Here is a 16299-nt window from a genome sequence, read left to right as displayed (position 1 = left end):
CTTGCTGTTGCCCTGAGAAGAGTTCTTCCATGCCAGAAAAGAATGCAATTATTTTGGATGGAAATCTATTGTTTATTACTCAGGACTGACAGTAAAGAGGACTAAAATTAAAAACAAAAACTGTCTCAATTTATCCAATGATGAACAGATCCACTGATGCGTTTTGCAGTATCATCTCCACAACTCAGGTTTTTGCAGTTGTTCAGAACAAACACCTTAACTCTAAGACGCTAGACTACACAGAGAAGTCCTTAGCTCCAGAGGGATGTGGTTTTTTGCAAAGGTGTAAGAATTGCACTGTTTACAATCTTTATTGGCTCTGAACAAAAATGTTGTCTTGAAAGCCTCCAAGTTCAGATTCTAAAGAAGGGCAATTAGAGTTTAGTCCCAAATGCGTAAAATTTTCAACTAAATGTTACACAGATAACATTAATTTTTTTTCTACTGTTTATATTCTTACTCAAATCTAAAAGCTTGCAATCATGAAAAGATGACAAGAAACCTACACAGAGAAACTATGCTGACACACGGACAACACAAGGACACCAGCGACACCATCACTTCCTTTCTGAGGGAAGATTGATTGATTGTATTTTCACCATTCACATATAAACTTCAAACCCTGAAAATAAATACCTGTCTTTGAGTGCTTCACAAACACCGCAAAGAAAACTTACCTACAAATCATACATTCAGCTACTCCGTCATTTTCAACACTTCCAACAATCACCACTTTTACAAGTCTGCACTTTCACAGCTGGGGCAGCTGCATGTCAGCTACAGAATCAAGGAGCAGTAATGCTTATCATCTGTTAACACTTTCCGCTATCAAGTGGCTTTACCAAACACTGTTCTACAGATAGGAAAAGCTTAAGAGATGTGTGCAAAAGAATCGCTGTCAGACCTGATTCATGGCTTCCCTATCGTGGGGTCACACCACTACTTTGAAACCAACTCAAAACCAGCCAGAGCAGAGTTTAAATACTGACAATGGAATTCTGGTCCCTACACATATCAATAGGAAGAAAGACCAGAATTTCACCCCAATATATAAAACCTTGTACAGAAAAATTAGTACACAAAGTTTTTAAGAGCCAGGAAAAACTATAAAAAAAATCCATCTAAGTCATAAAAACCATTTCAATGTGAAATTTGTAAAATATCACCCTATTTATTCTCTAAGCTTTTCTAGCAACTTATGACTTTATCATAACATATCTGTAGAAATCCAACGATTAAGAAACAATAATTGTTTTCTTAAATTTAGTTACTTAAACATTTGCCAGTTTGGAAAGTTGAGCTAGAGTCTCTTTACAGAACAAAAAATTGCACACAGTTTTCAACCTTTTCACTTCTGATTCTCCGTGTCATTGAGGGTATGGCACATAACAGTCTGGAGGGGAGCCAATGCTGCTCACTGGGCTCCGCGTATTTGACTCATAAGAATTTGCAGCAACTCCAACCACGCCATCATTTTGAGGGGTCTCTCCTTTCAAAAAGTCATCATCTTCATCTTCAGAAGTACCCTGCATAAATTTAAAAGGATCAGTGAGAGCAGAAAGATACTCCAGGTCTCTATTAAGATTTGATAGACGTAATGAATGCTGAAACTAAAAAGGGTATTTCTAAAATAAATTCTGAAATGTTGCAGTAATCAAATTTGCTTTTCAAAATGCACTAAGAAAGTTTACAAATTACCAGTTAAAGCTACAAATCAAAGTTATTTTTACATGCTGTCACAGGCAGGAAAAAAAAAAAATCACACCATCTGAAGGTCTCAAAAACCTGACAGAAGATAGACATGCTGCAAGAAGCTAAATTTGTATACATAGGAGCTTCAGAATGGCATAATTTAGGATTTGGGTTGTGCTAGAATTGTCACGACTAGTTGGAATGGTAAAGAGAATTAGATTTACTCTCATTATGAACTATGGGAACTAAATCATACCTACAAAGTGGATTTCCCAGTGACATCAGCACGTCCACATTCTAAATGTTCATAAACATTCATAGTGGTTCTGTGCTGCCAAACTAACTCCTCTGCAGATGAGGGGAAAAGCGCTCTTAATGCAAGGATGGACCAATCCCTAAAGCTTCCTAATTTCAGTAAGTTTCCCCCAAATGTTTAGTGTATTCATGTCTACTAAAAAAAAATAACAATCCTGCAATAGAAGTAGCTGGTAAAGATCTGGCAAAAGCTGAACTGCATTTTTATCAGAAAAGGTTACCTTTTTAATGGGTTTCTTCAGATTCTCAAGATCTTCAGCACTCAGCTCTTCCCAAAACTGATAAAGAGGATCAATAGTCTTCTTTGATCTGAGAGAGGAATTAAAACACAGTATGAGTTAAGGTATTTGGTAAAAGTCGTATGTATTTCATTCTAATGACACAATATAAAATACTTGGCATTGTAAAACCCTCTATAGGGTTTTACAAACTATTCAGTTAATCTCTATGTAATCTCCAATTAATCACATGAAGAATATTATCAACATTTTGTTGATAAGTATAAATTACAATTGTTTGCTTGAGGAGTTCTGATACAGAGTCAGGTCTCCTAATTCCTTTCTGGGTATTGTTAACAGCTAGGCTACGCTCACAAACAAGCATAATTTTCTTCCAAATGTCTGGATATTGGATGGATAATTTTATTATTTATTAAAACATTTTTGTAATTAAATATATGCTATATGTATATTTGAGTTATTACATGCCAATATAATTATTAATAGTAATACTTTTTACTTCTAAGAAGTCTCCCTCCTGTGGAGACATTTTTTTTTAAAGAGGGAAAAAAAGAAAAAAAAAAAAAAAAAAGAGAATGTTACCCTCTAACATCAAAAAGTAATTAAAGCATCATAGTGCTAGAAATTTTGAAAAGTTGAAAATAATCCACTATTCATTAAAAAAGCAAGGTATTTTAAATAAACTTAAGTCTACAATGAAGAAGTAATACACTCAAGGTGCAAAAAACCCAAAATCCAAAAAAAAAAAAGACACACCACCACCACAGTATAATACATATTTTGTTGGAGCTAACACTGTATTTTCAGACTGCTTAAAACAAGGAAAACTACAAGAAAAGTCACCAAACATATCAACTAGATCTGCCAGGAAACTGGGTCTTGTTCCCTCTTCATCACTGTCTGTCACAGTGGGGGTAAATTTCAACTCAAACCTTTGACAATTTCTGGTTAAAATATGCAACATGAAAGGTACTAAAGATCAGGGATGAAAATGAACTGTAGAAACACTGATGGTTTCTTAGTTTCAGTTCATTATTTTCTACAAGGCAGAAAAAAGTTGTTCATTTTTAAACTATACCTTTTGAGCACGTAGGGATCAAAGGGGAAGAAACTGTCAAGTGGATTGGTGCAAGTCTGCACAAGGTCACCCCCAGTGCCACTCCGAACAACTGGTATAAACTGCCTATTGTTCCTCTCAATAATTGTGTAGCAGAACACCAACTGGTATTTCCTTTAAAAAGGTTATAAAGAAAATATAAGCATTTCCAGCACACCGAAAGCAAGAATTTCAGATGGTATTAAAATACAAGGTTATTTTTTAACAAACATCACTTCTATCTTCCATTTTTCAATTGGTATTAGGTGTCTTTAAGATAGTCACAAAGTAAGGAGTCTATCTCTTCCTCTACAATCCTATAAACTTCAAGCAATCAGTTTCACAGTACTGTAGGATTTCATTAAACTCAACCAGAAATAAACTTATCCCACCTAGAATATGGGCAGTGTTGTAGGAGTAGTCTTGGACAGTATCAATACTGTGCCTAACAAAACCCATGGTTTAAGTACTGCGCTGTTTTCAGATACACACACAGACCTGTATCAAGCTGAAACTGAAATAAATGAGTAGGTACCTGGTAATGGCAGCAAACAAATTCACAACAGAGGGTATACAAATCTTCAGGGGGTTTAGCTGACACATGACAATGCGCTCAAAATTTAAACTCTGCAGATATGACAGACCTTGAAAATAAGAACAATTGACAAATATAGATTATGTATCAGAAATTGAACTTAATTTCTAAGAATTTCCAGTCTGACCAGCCCACACTCTGCACACCACCACAGAAGCATATCCCAGGGCGCTCTCTTACAGTAGAGATCTAGCCCACAGTTTACTCAGCAGAAAAGCTACTGCAAAAATGGTAACCTGCAATAGCTGAGGGATCCTTCTAACACAGCCACTACACTTACATACCCATTATAGGGACTGACAGCCGCAGAGTCATCAAGCCAGATTATTAATTGAAGCTCACACTAGTTTTATACAGCTGGATGTTGTGGTGTAACTCCTGCTGGCTACTAAGTACCATGCAGCTGCTCACTTACTCTCCTTGCCCCCGGTGGGATGGGGAGAAGAATCAGAAAAAGGTAAAATTTGTGGGTTAAGAACAATTTAATAATTGAAATAAATGTAATTGAAATAGTAAAAACAACTGTAATGAAAAGGAGAAAGAGCAAAAGGAATTAAATCCAAGGGGTGTGTGTGTGTGAAGGAAATTAAGTGATGCACAATACAGTTGCTCACCACCTGCTGCCCAATTCCCAGCCAGTCCCTGAGCAGCGATCAGCGGCTCCTGGCTGACTCCCCCCAGCTTATATACTGAGCATGATCTATGGTATGGAATGTCCCTTTGGCTAGTTCAGCTCAACTGTTCTGGCTCTGCTCCCTCCCAGCTTCTTGTGCACCTGCTCGCTGGCAGAGCATGGGAAACTTGAAAAGTCCTGGATTTAGAGCAATCACTACACAGCAGCAACTAAAACATCAGTATGAGAATAATGGTGATAACACTATGTCCAAAACACAGCATTGTACCCACTAGCAAGAAGAAAATTAACCCTATCCCAGCTGAAACCAGGACACTGGAATTCAAACATGCTCAGTAAGCACAGCCAAGTATCAATGCTGAGGAGTCATTGGTATTGTTTTCAACACTGGGGGAAAAAAAAAAAGATCACCGAGCATGGTAGCTGAACAGGTGTACAAGCCATCTCATTTTATTTAGAGCACAACAACATAAACTTGCCAGAAGATACCTGACTGAACTAACCGTTAGAAAATACATCAACAGTAAAACTTGCAAATGAATCCAAATATCATTCAAACCCGATATACTCACCTTTCCTTAAGTTGCCATCCAAAATTTGCTTATGACGGAAAATAAGTGTATAGAACACTGCCTGACATGTAGAATAAAATGGCCCGTGAACAGCCACATCACAGTAAGCATTAGCCCCTTTATCCTGGTTATCAATGTATTTATGCATCCAGTTCACCAGAAGATCCAGACATGCTTTTACTGTACTATAATGGAAGGGAGGGAAAAAAACAACAAAAAAAGGTGTAAAAATAGCACCCAAAATGGTGTTGAAAAGATGTTAAACAAGTATTCAAGGATCTCGGTGGTTATAAAAACATCAGTAAGAAAATCTCACTGTAAAAAAAGGAGATTCTGTTACAAACTTTCTCCTTTAACAGCACTGAAAACCCAGTCAGTGAAAGCACAAGACACCAGAAGGGATGAATCCATGAACGCTGCATGCAAAACGCGCAGTAAACAATTAGAATCCTGGGCTACCGACAGTACAGAGAGAGACGCCTCCCACATTCAACAAGTAATTCCAATATCAAATTCAATTAAACATTAAAAGTCACCAAGGCCACCCTGACCGGCATAAAAATAGAGAATGTGCACATACAAAAGATGACATTTTCACCCATCTGCTAAAGTATTTTAATCCCTCTGTATCAAAATAGAACATTTGACTTCCCTGCCTCAGAGTCTACATAAAATGCTTAGCATAGGGCATTAATAGTATGTCCTTCTGAGAATCAGCTATACTGGGCACCCATGACTGCCTGAAGTCAAGACAACCTACCCATGCTCAGCATTTCTTGGTAAGAGAAGCCTTAAACAGCAAGTCATGAATCTCAGCAATCATTAGCCTGCATCCTGTAAATGCAAAAGTTCCCTGGAAACATCAAGACAACACTGAAACAGTATTGTAGAAAGGACAAACAAGACTATTGATTTAGGCTTATTGACAATGCAGTGGGAATAGAGACCACTGTGCGTGCATTCTGTGAATTCTGTACTTAACCTCAGCAATTATCATAAATTGTTTGGTTCTGCTCATATAGCAAAACAACTTACACAACTGGAATAAATTTCGCTCTTGCCAAGAAGCTGCCAATATAACTCCCAGCAGTCTGCCTGATGACTGAAGGATTGTTTGGATCATGCAGTTTTTTCCAAAGATGGTCTAAAAATGCTTCAGCCAACCCCTGGAAACAAGACACACAGAAATCATGAGCTGTTATGCTGATGCCACTGTTTAAGTAAGAGATTCCTAATACTCAATTACCATAATTTCCATAACAAAACCATTAAAAAACCCACAAGCTTCTACCTATAACTGTAGTAAATAATTACTCCTATGCATGATAGGAGAGCACTCTTTTCTGTGTCTTTTTCTATCTTAGCTATAGAAAGCAAATGGAACCAAAAGGCTAGGAAAGAGAGTCAAAAGTAGATACACAAGAAGTGTTTAAAAACAGGAGCATAAGGAAGTGAACGTGAAGTGTTTCTCTATCTCTTGTAGCAGAAGAGGTCAGGCACACCTAATAGAAAGAGCAAGACAAGTTAAGAGAAACAAAAGTGATTCTTCACCTTAAATGGTTATATTGTGGATATTTTTGCCACAAAGATTCATGACGTCAAAAATTCACATCGCTACAAAAAGCAAAATATCATGAGATGTTTCTCATTGAATTTGTTCATCATGGGCTGCTACCACAAAAGAACATCAGTTTTGCTCGGGAAATTACCAGACTGCTGCTGTAGGGTGAGAGGGTATTCTAGCAAAGAATCGTTAAGAAGTTTGCCCCATTCTGATTTTCCTTCCAACACATTCGCTATTCATCACTGTCAGAAACAAGATGTTAGCTGAACTCGATTTTTAGCTGCTGTCACACAAAAGGTCTGCATGTTTTTTTTTTTTAATATATGGTAAAAGAAAGAACAATAGTTTGTTGAGAGAGATAGGAACATGGAGGCGGGGAAACAAACAGCAGACACAATTTTCAAATTGAAAAGCTGACACAGTATCTTTAAGATAGTTTTGGGATGCTGAAGAAACTTGCTGGAGCACTGTATCTCGGGTTCCAGAGCCCAACTGATTTTTGTAAAAGATGTCCATTAGCCAAGTTCCATCACACCAGCTTAGATTCTATCTGTTTGCAGTGTATTAACAAATGGGAAGAACAACCACAAAGAAAAATTTGAACAAAGGAATGACAGAGAAAGTGAAGATGCTAACGAATCCTGACATACTATCTTCAGACTAGAATTACAGAAGAAAACAACTTTTTTTGTAAACGAAGCCAAAAAAAAAGGATGCAGAAATGACAGAAGACACTGTGTTTTAAGAACAGCTTCTACTCACCAATTTAAAGCTGCAGATGTAAAACATGAAATACTGTACATGACATGAAGCATGGGTTGGTAAAATGAGCGTGTCAAACACAGAAACCAGATCCCGATACAAATCCTTTGTGTTGTTGATATCAAGCTTGCCTACACAACAGAAAAAGAGAACAGAACAAAATGAGCCGTTTCAGGTGTTTTTCCTGCCCTCATGTTGAAAAAGTAGAATCTGTATCTTTTCAAACCAGTAAGAAATATTTAAAGAAACACTGTCAAGCTGACTTCCAATCTTATCTGCCATCTAAAAAAAGTTATAGTAAGACCTTCTAGGCCATCGCTGCTACAGCTTTTCATGGCTGTGTACATGGGAGTTTATCTGCATGCATGCGCACACGTGTATAAAACTAGCAGACAGGCAAACTTTGCAATAATGTGTTAATTCAGAAGAGCCAGAAGAAAACACTAAGAAACTAATCACTAGAGTTGCGTGAAGAGACAGCAAAACGGTTTCTAAATATACTGGTTTAAATATATAAATTAAGAAATTAAAACCCCTAATAAATGCCAGTGTAAGATATTTCTTTCACGTTTTTTCCTGCAACACAAAGCCTTGCTGTAGCAATTCCAATTGAGTCATGTAGCTGGTCGTTTTAATCTACTTCCAGCCCTTGCGATAGTGAGAGGATCCATAATTCTAATATTCAAAGCAACACAGTACAGCAAATGATAAAACACTGTTGTTAATCATAAAGTATTTTAATCCCCCCAGTTTTGTAGCAAAATGAAAAAAACAAAACTCTCTTCAACCTTATAAACTGTAATGCCACAGTTTGGATAGAGTATCATGTTTATAAAATCAGAATGTCTCCAACTGAAGACCAAACCTTTAAAGTCATAAATGTATGTTCCTGTCCTCTGCCAATACAAGTGGGCAGGGGCAGGAATGTGAACTACACAGCCTGCTGATGGCAGAATTCTGCTGCTAAAGAGTGAGGGCTCTATCTTGCAGCAGCAGAAAGCAAGAACTCCTCTTATGTGTTTCTTACTTGTTAGCAAAACAATAAATGTGGTTGTAGTTCAAGTGTTCTTACCACCCACGTGGCAAACATCTTTAATATAGGAAAACAGGATGGTCATCAAAATGTCAAGGCGCTCTGCAAGCGGATGGGCCATTCTCTCACTACTGGAAGAGACAACTTTGTTTCCTTTCCTTTCTTCATCTTCCTCCTAGTAAATAAAACGGCAGTCAGACACCTTCTGCATACACAACATCATAAAGACAGCAATTACAGGAGAAGTAAAACTGAATGTCTATGCTAAAGTTTTGTATTTTTTTTTGTTAAACGCGGTATCTAATTATACAGCTTACTGTAAGCAAATTTTTGTAAACTAAGCCAACTGCCATGAATTCTTAATTAGCTTTATGTATAACTGCTTGTGATTTTACTTAACAAAACTGATTCACTGCATTTATGCTGAGTATTTACATGAATAAAGTCAACACCCAAAGAACACATTAATCATTTGACAGCTATTCAGGTTTCAAGAACTGTAGGCAGTGCAGTAACAACGAAGCGATAATGTATTTCTACACTATCTTACTTCATAGCCACCTCAAAAGTAAAAATTTTACTAAAATAAAACAAACCAAAAAACTTTAAGTGAAACAAGATAGCCAACCATGTCAAAAAGTCCCTCCTCTGTAGATTTTTCCTCACTATCAGAGTTATTCGCAGTTTCTTCAGCATCTTCAATATCTTGGTGTGGAGTACTAACCTAAAGTTGCAAACAAGAGATTCAATTTTTGTAAGACTGCGACAATAATATGAAACCTTGTAAGAAATGACAACATGAGTAATTTCTAGACTACATTTTGTCCTTGACTAAATGAATATTTTAGAGGGAAATTATGTGTATGTAATACACAAACATACACTCCAAACGGCCTGAAAAGTTACCTTCAGAGTATCAGCTTTCCCAGACTGTTATATGCTCCAAAACAAAGACTTAATCATTTTCAATGCTACCCTCCTGTCTTTTTTAAGAACGTAAATACCTTTTACTTCAAAGGGATGATAAAACCGTTTCACCACACAAAGAGAAGCACATTCTCTGCACATCAGCACTGATGACCATGAAACCGTTATTGGACTCTGGCATGGAGATTCCACGCAGGGTACACCAGTATACAACAAACAGTTACCCTCAGGTATGGGAACATCTTCAGATTGAGAAAGGGAGTGTAAGTGTGGTTAGTTTTATATTCACAATCATGAGCGCTACTGTTGCTGAGTTTAACACTGACGCATATGTAATTTCCTCCTCTGCATATTCTAACATCAAGTTTCTTTAAAATATGATACAGAACAAACTTACATCCAATTTTAACAGCTTTTCAATAATAAGCTCCAGAATTCGAAGCCTCAGAGTTGGAAGGTACACCGTAACTCGTAGCAAGTTATGAACATAACATTCCTACAACACAAAATTAATTGATATCTATAATAATGTTAATAGAAAGTCTATAATTTCTGCCACAGATTTTTAGAAAACAAATTTCTTAATTTGTTATCTAAAGAGCCAGAAATAGGTTTTAACAGACTGTATTCAATCTAGATTAAGTTAATGTATAAGCCAAACATCAACTTTCAATTGTTAAGCTGTGTTATCATTAACTTCTTAATCTACTATTTCCATGCAAGTTTTCCGAGCTATTTCTAGATTGAATGAGTATAAGTACTCTATATGGGAAGTTATTAATTTCCATAGGAGTTTATGTCTAAACTTTCTATAGGAAAAATAAGACAACCATATTCCTCGTTACATCTAGAACCAGCTCTAGTAGAACCGCTTAAAGCGATACTGAACATCATTCCAGGTTGTTGTAATATATCAACAATTCTAAATTCCACAGGTAAGACTCCTCAGAGTTGTTCTAATTAGAACTACAACAGGTTAACAGACAAGTTCTGTGAGTGTGCCTATGCCCACCCATGTATACACACACGCACAAAAGAACTCATTGCAACTTTCGCACAGCAAAACTGACAAGTCAATATGTAAAAGTAGGTGAAGTGCCACATTTAAGTACACCATAGTCTCTTTGTGTATATGCATTATAACACAACCTTTAATTACATGAACACATATGATTTTTCCACAGGCTATCTCGCTCACTCAGTACATAAAATGGATAGTGTTAGTTTATGAGAATATATGAATTGGAAATATTTAGCAAAAATGCATGGACCACATTTTTATCACACTTCATTCGGATCTCACCCTGAAAACACAGTTACAAATATTTTCACAACTTGCTCCTCACTGAGCTGCTAAATAAATAATCCCATAACACCACTAAGAGCTATTATCCCCCTCATTTTGCACACAGGGAACTGATGGCCAAAGTTCTTGGGTTTTAAAAAAAATTGAAAAAAACTAGCACAGTATACAAAGAACTCTGGAGGGGTTTCAGCACCTGGCGAGTTTGAACTACAGCTCCAACTGAACTTGGCTGGTGGAACAGGGCTCTGCCTTTCTGTAAAATAATGTGTCAACATATCAAGTTGGAACAAGTACCTATAAAGATCACACAACAACTGTAACCTGTCAGAAGTTTCCAACTTGTTTTTTACCACATATAAGCACTATACCAAAGATGAAATAAAACAACTTAACACCCTACACTACCGGCAACTTAGATTTCACCTGTAATATTCATTGCTTTCTGTCTGCTTATCATAAATTTCACGTTGTTCTCATAAATACTTTCCAGTTTTGACAACAAGTGAGACAGGTATCCTACCGTCTCCTTACTACACAACCCTGAGATTCATCGCCAAAGAGGTCCATCTTGTGCATTGATTAAGCAAGCAATCCTGTGGAAAAGATATGCAGCTATGTCATTAAAGACTAGCATAATGCTTATGCACAAGGAACTTAAGTATGCTTGGACAACCTTATACTAAACAGACACACACACACACACATATAAAAATAACAATATAGCCAAAAATCTGCACTCAACACCACCAAATCAGCTGTCGTACTACAGTATATTTATACATAAAACCCCACAAGTGAACAAATAAACAAAAATATTCACAGCTCTTACCAGAGTTCTCTCTGATTTATTAATGAAAGGAAAGTTTTCCACAAGTATCGGCATGAGAAATTGCGGTGTCCTACAACATAAACAACAACCAAACAAAAAAAAAACACCAAACCCAAAAGTTACAGGTTATTATGAGAGCAAATACTGAAACTCCAGCACTCTAAAGACAGACTGAAATAAGCTTATTTCACAGTAACTTTCTTTTAAGGTAAGTAATTGTGTAAAATCTGGTTTTGTAGGGATCACCGAACAGATAATAAGCAGCGCACTTTCACTGTGAATTTGTTGTGGATTAGAAACCACTTCAAATATGCTGCTATAAAAACAAATTTTCCTACTTTCTGTTTCTATTAACAGGATTTTCAGCTACTGATGCCTACGGAAATTTCATAATGATTGGAAACAGCATTCCACCAGTTAGTGAGTATCAAGAAAAAAAATCATGCAATGAAAATAAGCATTATACTTCCAATTAACAGTAAAAAATTGTAAGTCATCAGTTCACAAGCTTTAAATCTGCAAGGAAAGGGTGTAAAAAACTCCATGAGATCATATACTTACGAAGGAACATATCTTGCAACAGTTTGCAATGCTCTGTGACATGTATTGAAGTTTTCAGAAAGGTCTAGAGAAAGAAAAAAGTACTCTTATACATTTGGTTACAGAAAACTAAATCAGGAACCAGCAAAAGCAGTTCATATCAATTAAACATTCTAAAGATTCCCAAGGAAATTGCATTTGCAAAAAAAGGGGGTTTTTTTCTTGTTTTCAGTTGAACTGCCTTACTAGCAAAATAAGCACAAAAAGTAACTCCAAATAAAATTCACGGCATCACAGTCAAACTCTGAACGTGCTGCCAGCTACAAGGTCAGGTATTGTTGTTACTCATTCTCATACTGAACGCTAAATTTGGAAACCCAAAATCTATTCTAAGATACACAAATATTTAGAAGATATTTTAAATCCAAGTCTGTAACTAGATAAAATCTATTAAAAGATTATGCCTCATTTACACAAGAGTCCAAAGAACAGCTAATGAAGCTTCTATAGCAGGCTTTTTTATCCAAATGGTGTCACAAGTGAGCAGCAGAATACTTAGGTCGTCACAAGCAGAACTGAAATTTATTCCAGCATTTAAAATAAGAAAACATGAAATTCTTGAAAGACATTTAGCTGTTTGCCTTATCAATAAACAAACACACTAATTATGTGGCATTTTTGTTATAGTATTTCAGTGTATAATAATGTGTATTTCAGCTTACTCCAGGCAGACAACAAAAAAACAACAAAAAAAAGTCAAGAATCCCCCAAACTACCTAGTTTTATTGAGGTAAATAAAATGGAAAATGAAAAACTCCTAACTTTTCATTGGCTTGGAAACAATCTAGGACTATGAATGTTTTCCTGTGTGTTCAGTCTTATTCCTATAGATACTGCGCCGACAGGAACATTTCGAAAGTAACAAGGAGTGGGTCACCACACCACTGATCAGAGTACAAGAAAGTCTTTAATTTGGGAATTTAAGGATATACTGTTTCTTAATGTTTTACATTAACTCAGCTAGGTTAATTTTGTGAAAATGGAGCAACATGCATTGTATACTTCTTTAGTAAAGGTATTACAGCAGCATATATAAGCCATGCTTCCTTTATACTCACTTTCATCATCATCATCAGAATCTGAAATATCCACATCGTCTTCTGTGATGGTTATTCGAGCTAGCAAGAAGTGAGATTATTGTGTCAAAATTGTACAAGTCACACCAGTACTAGTTTCAATGCCACATCAAACACACTGGACAACTGAAGCTCATCAAGACGACTGCTTCATTCACGGAACTAAGATGTTCTTGAGAACATCTCACATGATCCTCACTGCAGCTTTTGGTTTTTTAGTAACAACATTATATGGTTCATCCCTTTCCAAGACATCTTCATAAATGGGGTCTGTACTACAAACCAGAATATGTCCTCTGAAATCTAGGTTCACAAAACTACCTGTATCACAATTCAGCTATCCAAGTTAAGAAAGTAATCAACAGGAAAAAAACTCCAACCCAGTAACGAATTGTGTCACACTGTATTTATACAGAATTTACCTAGGAAAGGCTTTTTGATAAGCAAACAAAGAAAGGTAAGAGGAAAGTAACTTACCAGGGACAAACTGTGATACAATCATCCGAAGGCATGGCCTAAGGTGGACTGTTTGTGCTGACACTAGATTGCCAAGAAAACCCAGATATTCTTCTACTACCTCTTGGCTTCTTCTCAACCATGGCAGCTTCTGAAAGTAAGCAAAAACCAAGATGTCAAAGAAAGATGTTTGGAGTATTAAACTCTTAATCTTCCCATGTAACAAACATATTTACCAGCAAAATGCTGACCAGTTGTTCAAGCTCTTTGGTCAAATACGCAACGGAAGCTCGAAATTCATGCAGCCAATTAATGATCTGGACATCCTTAAAATAAGCAGAAGAAAATAGGTAACTATTCCAGTAAACAGTACTGCTTTTTACTAGAAAATAACAAAATCCTTAGAATTCAAAGATTAAGTTTGTAAATAGAAATTATTTTCACATTAACACGCAAGGAAATTCTTTGAAGTTTGTGTCCTCACCAATCAAAAGTTCTCAAATGCAAGAATAAAGGCATACCAACTCCTACACCAGCAGCCTGCCTGGAAGGCTTAAGACTGAGCAAAGCATGGAGACCTCACTCACACAGAACATACTTAAAACAAATGGCATTCCATCTTAATTGTCTTTTCTTTTTGCTCTAGTTTAAGCAGAGGGGACATTCAAGACCTGAAATAAGAGAGATACTGAAACAGTAGCAAATCTACACAGAAAACTTTACAGTGGTTTTGCCTGTACACTCAAAAAGGCCTGATAAGAACAAAGTATTTTACAAAATGTCCTCTTTAAAAAGAAAAAGGAATTCCATATAGCATTATGCTTCCTGCAGCATTCTTCTCATGGCTTTTGTGGTTTTGTTGAAAGGAACGCACAAAAAAGAAGAGAAAAAACAGGACAACAAACGTAGCAGGTATTCACAGATATACAGAAGAGCTGTGAAACAATACTTCTTGGTATGACTAAATGCATGTATCTTACTGCCTAATTAAGCAAGTATTTAGTGAGAACAGAAGATAAAAACTCATGTAACTTAAAGGCTGTGAAAGTCAGAAACTATGGTTTGAACGACAGAAGCACCTGTAAAAACAAGCACCAGTGACCTAGAAAGATAGCATACAGAACAGACTGTCACAAATCAAAGTTTCTCACTAGAGCAGAGTCAGTAAGCACTCATCAAGATCCTGCATATAAGGTATATACACATATCGACAGACAATTGTTGGTTGGGGTTTTTTCCATTTAGATGTTTCCACAAAGCAAAAAACTGTTAAATGCAGCTAAACGTTCAAAGGATTTGGGTAAGCACCAGAATGACTCGCCTAATGGTTACACTCTGACAAACTTTAAATCATCAGACCTCATGTCACCCAAACTCTTACCTTTATGTCTGGATCTGACAGCTGATGCTTTAACAACTCAAAATCCGTGGTATCACCCTAGCAGGGGAAAGAAAAATAAATAACACTCCTGTGTTTTCCAACAAAATACACAAATGTCATCCACGTGTCTGGACAACCCGATACTGCTGAGCAGGAACACGGAGAAGCTGAGGAAGCCGTAGGAGGCGGAAGCGGGCGGTAACGCCGCTGCCCCCCAGGCCCCCGCGGCCGTGCCCCGCTGGGGCTGCGCACCCACCCGGGCGTCCCTCGCTCTGACTCACCGGGGAAAGCTCGGTACCAGCACCGCCACGCCGGCCACCTGGCAACAGCTTCCAGCGGTTTTTCCCTGTTTTTCAGGCACAGCCTTGTGCGAGGGGCAGGGAGCCCTCCCGCCGAACGGCGCCCCAGGCACCTGCGCTGCGCCAGCCCCGGAGAGCCCCGACAGCCGGCGGCGCAGGGCCGCGCTCACCTTCTCGTACTTGAGCAAGATGTCCGTCAGCGACCCGCCGAACCGCACCGTCTTCTTGGGCGGGGAGCTGATGAACTCGTCCCCCCGCAGCATGGTCGCAGCCCCGCGCCTGAGGGAAAACGAAGCCGCCTGAGCCCCCGCGGGCCTCACTGCCGCGCTCAGGCAGGAGCCACCCCCAACCGGGCCCGGAGGCCCCGCCGTGCACTTACCTTGTGGTGGTGGCCGCCCGCAGCCCGCGCCCCGCTACCGGGGCAGGCGGCGCCGCGCGCCGCGCCCCCCGCGCGCTACCTGCCTGCGCCGCCACATGCCGCACCCGGGCGGAAAGAGCGCGCGCCCCGCCGGAAACGGGGAGGGCTCCTCCGCTCGCACCATCGAGAGGCGGCGGCTGGAAGGCACACAGCCGCTCTGTGCCGGCCCTCGGTGGTGCGGGAGGACCGAGGCAGGGCGGTGGGCGGGGGCTTTCCCGCCGGGTGCACGGCCAGGGGAGCGGCACCGGAGCAGCGGAGAGCTCCGGCGGCGCCACGGGGTCGGGTTTAACGTTGACGCGAGGGGAAAAACGAAACGACGCGAAGCATCGAGTCAAGAGTCAGTCGGTGGGACCGAGAACAGGCGGCGGGGCTGGGCCTGGGGGCTCGCTGGCACGGGGACCTGCGGCGGCTGCTCGGCGTTTGCACCCGCCCGGTGTGGGCTGGGGCTGCGGTCGAGCCCCGGCAGCTACCACGGTCCTCAAAGGCTACGAACAACATGTGTTAG

The 16299-nt window shown here is 38.9% G+C and overlaps 1 protein-coding gene across 2 annotated transcripts; it reads right to left on the bottom strand.

The window, feature by feature from the left end:
- Positions 1-266: 266 nt before the first annotated feature.
- RRN3 (RRN3 homolog, RNA polymerase I transcription factor) lies at positions 267-15883 on the bottom strand. Of its 2 annotated transcripts, XM_040593849.1 has the most exons (18): positions 15756-15882; positions 15547-15655; positions 15078-15134; positions 13933-14022; positions 13718-13847; positions 13223-13282; positions 12126-12189; positions 11565-11634; positions 9827-9925; positions 9131-9226; positions 8542-8677; positions 7470-7600; positions 6179-6309; positions 5144-5328; positions 3878-3986; positions 3325-3477; positions 2229-2316; positions 267-1526 (listed from the first exon to the last, which is right to left on the bottom strand). In XM_040593849.1, exons 2-18 carry the CDS (start codon positions 15637-15639, stop codon positions 1368-1370), a joined length of 1851 nt encoding a protein of 616 aa, XP_040449783.1. In that variant the 5' UTR covers positions 15640-15655; positions 15756-15882; the 3' UTR covers positions 267-1367. The 2 variants fall into 2 exon arrangements, with proteins under 2 accessions (XP_040449783.1, XP_040449784.1); XM_040593850.1 differs by lacking the exon at positions 3325-3477 and having other exon boundaries at positions 15756-15883.
- Between the last annotated feature and the right edge of the window lie 416 nt (positions 15884-16299).

Source organism: Falco naumanni, chromosome 4 (genome assembly GCF_017639655.2).
Source record: "Falco naumanni isolate bFalNau1 chromosome 4, bFalNau1.pat, whole genome shotgun sequence".
NCBI lineage: Eukaryota > Metazoa > Chordata > Aves > Falconiformes > Falconidae > Falco > Falco naumanni.
Note: the sequence above shows the minus strand (reverse complement) of the source record. Positions and strands in the feature narration are given on the sequence as shown.